This window comes from Haliaeetus leucocephalus, unplaced genomic scaffold (genome assembly GCF_000737465.1).
Source record: "Haliaeetus leucocephalus isolate CR32 unplaced genomic scaffold, Haliaeetus_leucocephalus-4.0 Scaffold174, whole genome shotgun sequence".
Lineage (NCBI taxonomy): Eukaryota > Metazoa > Chordata > Aves > Accipitriformes > Accipitridae > Haliaeetus > Haliaeetus leucocephalus.
The window spans coordinates 476,027-484,701 of NW_010972610.1; the positions used below are offsets into that span (position 1 = coordinate 476,027).

An 8,675-nucleotide genomic window follows, 5' to 3' on the forward strand; every position below is an offset into this window, starting at 1 on the left:
AATGCCACCATGTACATCATTCTTCTCTAATGTAATAATACCCTGTTAAGCAAAGAGCTTTGATGATTTTATTACTGCATAATGTTTCTCTAAATGAAAAGAAAGGAAAAAAAAAAAAGAAACAAGCTCAGCAATAATCAACCTGTTTCTGCTGTTTACATGGCAATCAGGTGGAATTTAAATAAATAACTTTTCTTTAAAGAAGTCAGATTCACCTTCCCTAGCAGGGAGAGACAGATGAGTGATACCCACAGCCAGCTCCTCTGAGAAGCAGCATGCTGCTTTTCTGCGCTGTGCCTGACCCCATCACTGCTCCAAGACCTGAGGACCTGTAGGCACAGGATCTATAGCAGGCAGGTGCTGAAAGCGCCCAATTTGTCCGGGGCTGCTGAATCTGTTATGGCTCCAGCTGTCTGCCCCTGCATCCTCTAGAGGCTGACCACATCCACAGGACAGCCAGCAGAAGGGACCGTGTGCCCCGACCTCTCCTCTCCCGTTGTCCAGTGTATTGGCTTAGCCCCTTGGAACAGGGAGGGGTTTCGTCGTGGGATGGAGCTGGAGGTGAGGTGACATGAAGCCTGGGGTACGTGAGCACACTTCTGCCAGCCCTGCTGCAGAGGTGGTAACCCCCAGGAAAGCGGCAGAGTCGTGAGACCCTCATACCAAATTCCCCACTGTTACAGAAATAAAATCAGGAGATGCCCTAAAACACCAGGGTGGACAACATGCTCACCAGGCAAGATGGGGCAGCCCTGGCACACTTGGCAGGCAAGGAATAAACATGCAAGCAGTGATTTTGCTTGCTCAATCCAGCCTGGTGCTTCAGGAGCTAAGACAGTATTTTAATTTCACTGACCGTGCGCAGGTTGCACTAAGTGCATCACACCGCAAATCACAGCACTCACACCCCTTTGTGCCAATCTGGAAGAGTTTCTCACCCAGCCAGAGAATAATTAGGCAGACAGAAATCAAGCCAGGACTACTGCTCAGTGTCCTGCCCTGCCCCAACACCTTGAAGAGCCAAGGGGAAAGGGCTCTGCTACTGCCACCATAGCAGCAATATGGAAATACTCTAGGAAAGCTGCTTCTTTCAAACAGTCTTCCCAGAAGGCAAGCTGACATTGCCTTTCAGCCTGTTCTAAACCTAGGCAGAATTATTTCCCTTCTGAGCACACCAATGGAGAAACCTACTGAAGGACTCTTGAAGCATCCTGGAGCAGATCAGATGAACAAGGTGGTAACATGGGGTTGGAGCTACCAGCCAGCTCGCTGACAGGCAACACCAAGCACTCCAAACTGAGAGCATCCTCAAGGTCCCAAGCTGTCATCCATAAACATCACCCTTGTCAAGTAGCAGTTGACAGTAAGTTAGGCAAGGATGCTTTGGATGCTGAAAATAAATCAGGTTTTGACTAAGAGATGTCCTAAATTTTGGCCTAAATTGGACGTAGAATATTCTAAAACAGGATCTTATGAACAACACTGGTCCTGCACCACCAAAACTCTGTCTTCATAATGGCCAGAAAAAAAATCTCAACTAAGGAAAATGGAGCACTTGGTTCTCATTAGCAGCAGTCACAGCTTGCTGGTCTAATAACAGAGCTTTCCAAAAGGAACAAGCCCAAAATGAAGCCTTCAGGGATAGGATAAAAAGAACAGATATCCAAACATTTCAGACTCCATTGGGTATTATCTTTCATTTTTCATTAATAATAAGATAACATTATTGCTGGCCACTGCAAGCAGTTCCCTTGGATTTTAGAAACAGTGACATCTGGCAAAGGGGAAACAGCAAACTAACTGCTTTTTGCCACAACACCTCTCAAATTTGGGGGTGCCACTGACTGGTACTGCCACAATACCAATATTTATACACTCATTGAATTACAGGCTTGAAATTACAGAGGGTGGCTATCACACCTGCAAAATCACACCCAGGTTGATCTGCCCAGCACCCACAGAATGAAGAGTCCCTGCTTTTATTCTGCCACATAGCAGAATCGGGAGTGACGGTCGCTCCAAACCGCTGCTGCATTCACTGCCTGTTGGGAACAAAGGCCATGCACTTTGCAGGATTATAACTTGCAAGTGTTACCCCCCCCCCAAGGCCATTGTGGCTTTGCAAGCCCAACAACTAAAGCAGCAGATAAATAACCAATAAGTCTTCCCATCAATGCTATATTCTCACTTGGCGTATCTGTAAAGATTCAACTCTTTCTTTTTTTTTTCAGTACACAGCTTATTTCAGATAAAACTTGTTATTTGCCCCTGTTGCAAATCTCACTTGCTGAAGCACTTTCTCAGCTGCTTTAAAATGGCATATTATTCCCAAGGCCCATAAAACATGCTGATTACCCAGGCTGCAGATCAACAGTTTCCTTTTAAAGAAGGGCCACTTCACTGGTGTTTTGTTTCTAAAACTGTCCATCCCCATGATGTATCCCCTTTGGTAAGAGGGAGAGGATTTCATGCCCTCCGGTACATTGCAACCTCAAATATGAATGAGCATTTGCATCCTCATCTTTAGCAAAGAAAGGTCTTTCTTTGCCTTTGCAAAGGGAAATGAGAGCAAGTCTGCTGGCCCACAAAGAGCAAAGCTGGGCCAATAACTGATTGTACAGCATGCAGCAGCTGAAATAAAAAAGCAAGAATAATCTATATCATTGTAAGAACTTTCATTTCTGACTTGAACCCTTCAAGGTTTCAAGTTTTCTGGGACATTAGACAGCAAAAGAGAGCAAATGCAATAAAATCAAAGGGAATTTATTAAAATGAAGTTGTTCCAATCTGGAAAACACAAAAATGTCTTGCTTTGAAAAAGTCTCAGACAACATTTAGCTGTCAAAAAAGCTTCCCTCAACTCAAATGATTCAACAAAAATAAGATGCACCTGTAAAAAAAATCTTTCAGTGCTGCTGAGTCTGTGTTCATTTTTACTTAAGAAAACAGTCTTATCCAAATGCAGAAGACTTCTGTTTAGTGGAGACCCTCCAATGCTTATGACATATTATTTTTTGACACGATGACCCCTCAAAATTTTCCAGTGGATGTGCGAGGAGCAGATGTAGGCTAATTAACGATTAGCTTTTGCTAGGCATTTTCTACACACCTTAAGAAGGAACCCAGATATCTCCCCGGGGGCTGGAAAGCAGAGGTCAAAACCTCTGCCCTCGGACATAAGTCAGTACCGGCCACAACCCGCACCACGCACTGTGAGAGCCGGCCGCTGGCGGCTGCTCCTCCACCCTTACCTCGCACCGGTGACATCCACGCCGACCATCAACTGGCCGTTCAGAGAAAGGATCTCGTCTTTCAGGCGCACTCTCCCACACTTCCCGGCTGGGCTGTTTTTCTTCAAGTCCGTCACCCAGATGCACCCGACGTCGAGCACTGGCCCCTTATGCCCCTTCCTCTTCTTCCCTCCCCGACGCTTCTCCCCGTAGTCCCCCAGAGCAGGGATGTTCCCAAAGCTCAACCCGAGAACCTCGTTTTTTCGCATCTCCTGGGCCAGGTACATGGTGCAGATCTCCGTATCCGTAGTCCCGCAGCTCCCTGGCTGCAGTTTGCTCTCGTCCACAGAGAAGTTGAGCTGGATGTACTCGCTCAGCTTCTGGACGGCCGAGCGGCAGAGCTGCTGCTCGGTGCCCTCGGCCCCCTCCCGACGGCTGTTCTGCAGCCACTGGCACAGGAGGGGGAGGAAGACCCCTGCGTTGTCCTGCGTGATGGGCATCGCTGTCCCCGTGCATCCCCTCACGGCAGCAGCCCCGGCCCCGATCGGCTCCCCAGACCTCGGCTCCGCCGCCCGCCACGGCCCCCTGCAGCCCCCGGGACCATGCTGGAGCGGGGCTGCAGATCCAAAGCAAGCCCCATCTAACCTCGCAGGGAGGTCTGAGGGGCTCCAGCTGACCAAAAGCAGAGTCAAGGCAGGTTGTTTGGTGTCAACAAGCCGCAGCCGGCCCCACGGAAAGGTCTGTGGATGCAGCGGTGGGGAGCGTCTTGCGGCCGTCTGGCGTCAGGGTCCCCGCTCCGCTGGGAACAACGTCTCCTTCCCTCCACGGTCACCGCGCCGTCTTGTCCTGCAAGGGGGAAACGGCATGGTTAGAAGTGCCAAAAACGCTGCAGGCGTCCCAAGGGCCCCAGCCCAGCGCTCCGCCCGGGTCAGGAGCCCAAAGCCGGGCTTGCACGGCCGGAGCCGCTCTCCTTCTGCGATTTACCACTTGAGGGCACCAGCCGCTCTTCTCAGCAAGGGAATAAAAGGTCACGGCGAGCTCCTGACCTCCCCGGTAAAACGGGGAACGGATGAGCCCTGGGGATGCTCCTGCCACAGCCCCAGGCCTGTCACCGAAGCAAAGGGGACGCTCAGCCAAACCCACCCCAAGGACCGCTGCAGGGGCACGGCGCGACTCGGGTCCCACCACCCACCGAGGCTGGCCCACGCCGCTGCCGAAGGCGGCTCTGCCCTCCGCCGTGCCAGCGTTTTGGGGCTGGGATGGGCTTAGTCCGGTCACTTCTCTGACTTAGCTCCCCACCAGGCCGCACGGGCAGCAGCAAACACGAGGGGCGAGGACAGGCAACGGGGGTCTCTTGCTGGCAGCGGTGGCTCACGGCGGACTACACCTACCCTAAAGCATCTAAGGGAGGTGGCCACCCAGTTCCCCAGGACAAGAGCTGTGCAGGTGAATTGCCCGGTTTCCTGCAATTCGGAGAGGGAGGCACACAGGCAGCCGGGAGGCAGCAAGAGCTGGGGCTTAGCAAGCAAGACGGTGAGAAAGGTTTTTTTCCTAGGAGCATTAGGATCTATGAAGCAAAGAAAAACCCTGATGTGAGTCAACTCTGGCTGACCGGTTTCTTTTCAGGATTTACTTTCCAGGAGCAGAAGCTGCTCAGCGAGCTGTGCACCAGGAAGGTGGAAGAAGGCAACAGTTTTGAGCTTGCAGCCTGCACGTCTGCTGCTCCAGACACGGAGGCAAGGCTTGGGTTAGGCAGAAGAGCCTGTAGCAAAAGCCTACGACCCCAGGACCATGACTATAAAGGGAGACTCTTGCAAAATGCTGCTGCCCAGAAGCTGGATCCAAAGTGTTCTGCCACCTCCCTGGCTGCGTGACGCTACCTAGATGGACAGGAGTGACCCTAAGGAAGCTCAGGCAGGGACAGGGACAACACATCATGGCCATGAGTGACGCTCCTAGGAGGAGCCCAGCATCTTCACCAACGGGGTGATGTTACACCAACAGCTGAACAGGGATGGATGTCAGCTCAGGAAAGGAGGAACTGGCCCGTTGCTTAGTGAGAGGGACTTCTGATTTAGGGTCGGGATAGGAGACATAGGGGGCAAAACCAGAGGAGAGAATAAAGACAGAAGCCACCTCAGCGCAGGTCTAAAAAGAAGGGGTGATAATACAGTCGCAGATTGACCAGAAAATAAGGTTAAATCCTCTGAATATCTTAGATATCTAATGCAACATTGGTGAATATACTGGTTTTAACAGAGAACTTAAGTCTTATTTAATATCTCAGATTTAATTTAAGACAAAAGTAATGACTTAACTGGCAGAACTGGAACTTGTTGCAGTAAGGCATAGATCTGGAATACTGATAAAAAGATGCATAGCTTATATATGGACCAGCACAGAAAAGGAAGCATCTTTTGATATACCAAGGACGATGCATATACTTGCTCTGAGGTCCAGAACAGAGAGGGAGGAAGAACTGCTAAATTCTCTGGTTAATAATGAAAGGAAAAAAAAACACAACATGGGAGGGGGCACAACAAACCCCAAACCAAGAAGATTAAATGGATCAGGCTACCTGGTTAACAACTGACTTAATGGTAATGGGAGAGTACAAGCATGACATATCTGCTAGGAAGGGAAAGCAGCAGGAGACAGAGAGTCCTGGTGCCTTCAGAGCAATATTCTCGCATAACTGATAGGTCAAGTAATCAGTAGGGAAGTGCCTCCAGAGAGGGATGTGTTGGGGGTAAGAAGGTGGAAAGAAATTCATGTTACGAGTGCCTGTGAAATGATGAAATCTGCCATACGCAAGGGATTGTGGACAGCAAAACAGAAATGCCTGGCTTCAGTACATTAAAAAAACCTGCTAGGCAAGAATTCATGGAGAAGAGTTTAAAGGAAAAAGAAATCAAGGTGAGCTGTCGTTTCTCAAAGAAACAATATTTTTGCTTAAAAGGCACAGGCACAATAACATCTCAATGCAGAATAAGGATCAGAAGACTTGGCAGCATCACGAGCTTTTCATTTACCTCAAAGACAAGAAGAAAGAACACTAAAAGGTTATTGAGCAGGAGTTAAAATTGTGCGAACAGAGGCAGAAATACTAGAAACATCAGGGCATAAGAATGAAATAAACCTTCCAAAACATAAAAAAAAAGAAATTTGTTATGCTTTATATGTATATTAATACCAAGAAGACAGACTGGAAAAGTGTTGCTCAGATAAAGAAAGTTATTGAAAAATGACACTGAAAGAGGCAAGGCTGGTTTGATTTTTGCTTTAGTCCTTGTTAAAATTGCCTACTATGCATAGGGGATTAGTACAGTTAACACTACAACACATTATCACTACAAAGTTGTACTATCCTCTTCTCTGCCTGTTCCAGGGTGAGACCAGTCCTCTGTTCCAGACTAGCAGTGTGGGACAAACCACCTTTTAAATTCCCTACAAAACCAGCTGAAGCCATCTCAGATACCTCCCTCCTGGTCATCTGTGGGAGCTCAGACAGGTAAGGTGCCAGAAGTCAGGACAAAGGCAAGTGTAGTGCCTGTCTTCAAAGGTAGAAAGAGAAGCAGCAAAAGGATGCTACCTCAGTCAGTCTAGTTTCAATCCTCTGAAAAACTCTAAAACAAACAAAGAAACAGTTTGCATATATGTGGAAGATAACAAAAATATAAGCAGCAGCAGATACATGAGACAAGAAAAAACCCCATATCAAATCAAATTAATTTCTTTTCATAATGGAGAAGTTGTTAAATGTCATTTATCTGGGCTTTATTATAGCTTTTGACACCGTCTCAAACAACTTTCTCATAAATAAACTAGGGAAACATGATTAAATGAGACTACTACAAAGCAATACCCAGGGAGCAGTTATTAATGATACTCTGTGAAAACAGGACACTGTGAGCAGAGCTCTGCTGGATCTATATAGTCTAGTTCTGCTCAGCACATTCATTAGTGACCTGGACGATGAAAAAGAGCACACTTATTAAAACTGTGGATCACACGAAGCTGGGAGTGACTGCAGACACACTGGAGAACAGGATTAGCATCTAAAATCATCTTGGCAAAAATCAAAAAAACATCATCTAAAAATTAGGATAAAGTTCAGAAAGCAAAAGTGCAGAGCACTACAAAAGGAAAATCACACATAGATAGGGTTGTCTAGGTGGCAAATCTTCGGGAAGAGATGCAGGGTTTGTAGTGAATCATCCCTGTCAATAAAGTCTGGCTGTTGTGGGGGAAAAAGGGTCCTTGTCTCAGGATGTGTCAAGAAGGACAAAGCTTACCAGGTGTATGAAGTATCTCTGTAGACTTACACAGGGCAGGGAAGGTCTCAGCAGCAAAACTGCCCACCTGGAGCAGAGCTCTGACATGACCACCAGTCTAGAAAATGTGACTTATTAGGAAATACTCAAGAAATTAGGGCCTGCTACTCTAAAAAGGAGAAAGCATAGCAGGTGGGTTGTGAGAACACAAGCTGAAGACCCTCACATACTTTAAAATGCCCCACAGTTACTAGGACGAATAGAGCAGTCTATTCTCCTCGCCCACAGTGGAGTAATGGATGCGAATCACACTGGGGTAGATTTAGGTGGGCGGTTAGGTAACACTGATAAGGATAAAGAATTCCAAGGCACTGGAGGATACACTGTCTCAGGTGTCTGGAGTCTCCATCACTCATGGTCCCTGCAGTGGGTTAGACAAATACACCTGCCAGGAGCAATGATTAGAGCCAACCTCTCTAGGCCTGTGGGAAAGAGCAGATCTCTCCATTTCAGTCTCTCTTAATTTTTTCCCTTCAGCACCATTTTCTTAGTAAGACCACAGTGACAGGTCATATAATGGGTAACATCCAGTGAGTTACGACAAAGACACCTTTATCACTGCTTCAACAGCAAACATCAGTACAGCTCCCAGTAACGACACAGGGTTCAAAACCATTCAAGCTCTAGAGATAATCAGAGCAGATCACCCCTTCAGGCCCTTTTTGGCCTAATAATTTAATGAGTTTTGCTCTTAGCTGGTTAATTTTGACATTGGGTGGACATGTTACAGGCTGCCCTTCGCAAACTATCCCCAGAGCAAACGCGCTGTCCTAGAGAACTTGGGGCTTCTTGAAAGCAGCTCACAGTTTTAGCTCCAGAGTCTCCAACTCTCCTCTTTATTGGCCAAGGGCACAACTTGATGCTGAGTTCAGCTTCAATCCTGCAGTTAGCCGGACAGGATGGGGTGTTCAGAGGCATCTGCATCCCACGCAAAAGTCATCCATCATTCACGTAGTTACATTGCTGGAAGGCTCTCCCGCTCCATGCAGGCACGTCCCTCCAGAGATAGAGGATGACGGCCCGCTCCACCCCGCCGGAGGCAGGCAGCCTTCAAAACCCTATTCCTCCTCCCCGCAGGAAAAACTGCAGGCGTCGATACGCTGCGGGTTGC

At 47.9% G+C, this 8,675-nt stretch overlaps 1 protein-coding gene across 1 annotated transcript in view; it reads right to left on the minus strand.

Annotated features, from left to right (window-relative positions):
* PDZD2 (PDZ domain containing 2) overlaps nt 1–3,730 on the minus strand; it is a 139,706-nt gene extending 135,976 nt beyond the window's left edge. Inside the window, exon 1 of the mRNA XM_010563967.1 lies at nt 3,252–3,730. Coding sequence (XP_010562269.1) covers nt 3,252–3,730 — 479 coding nt within the window. The remainder of the gene's footprint in view (nt 1–3,251) is intronic.
* Between the last annotated feature and the right edge of the window lie 4,945 nt (nt 3,731–8,675).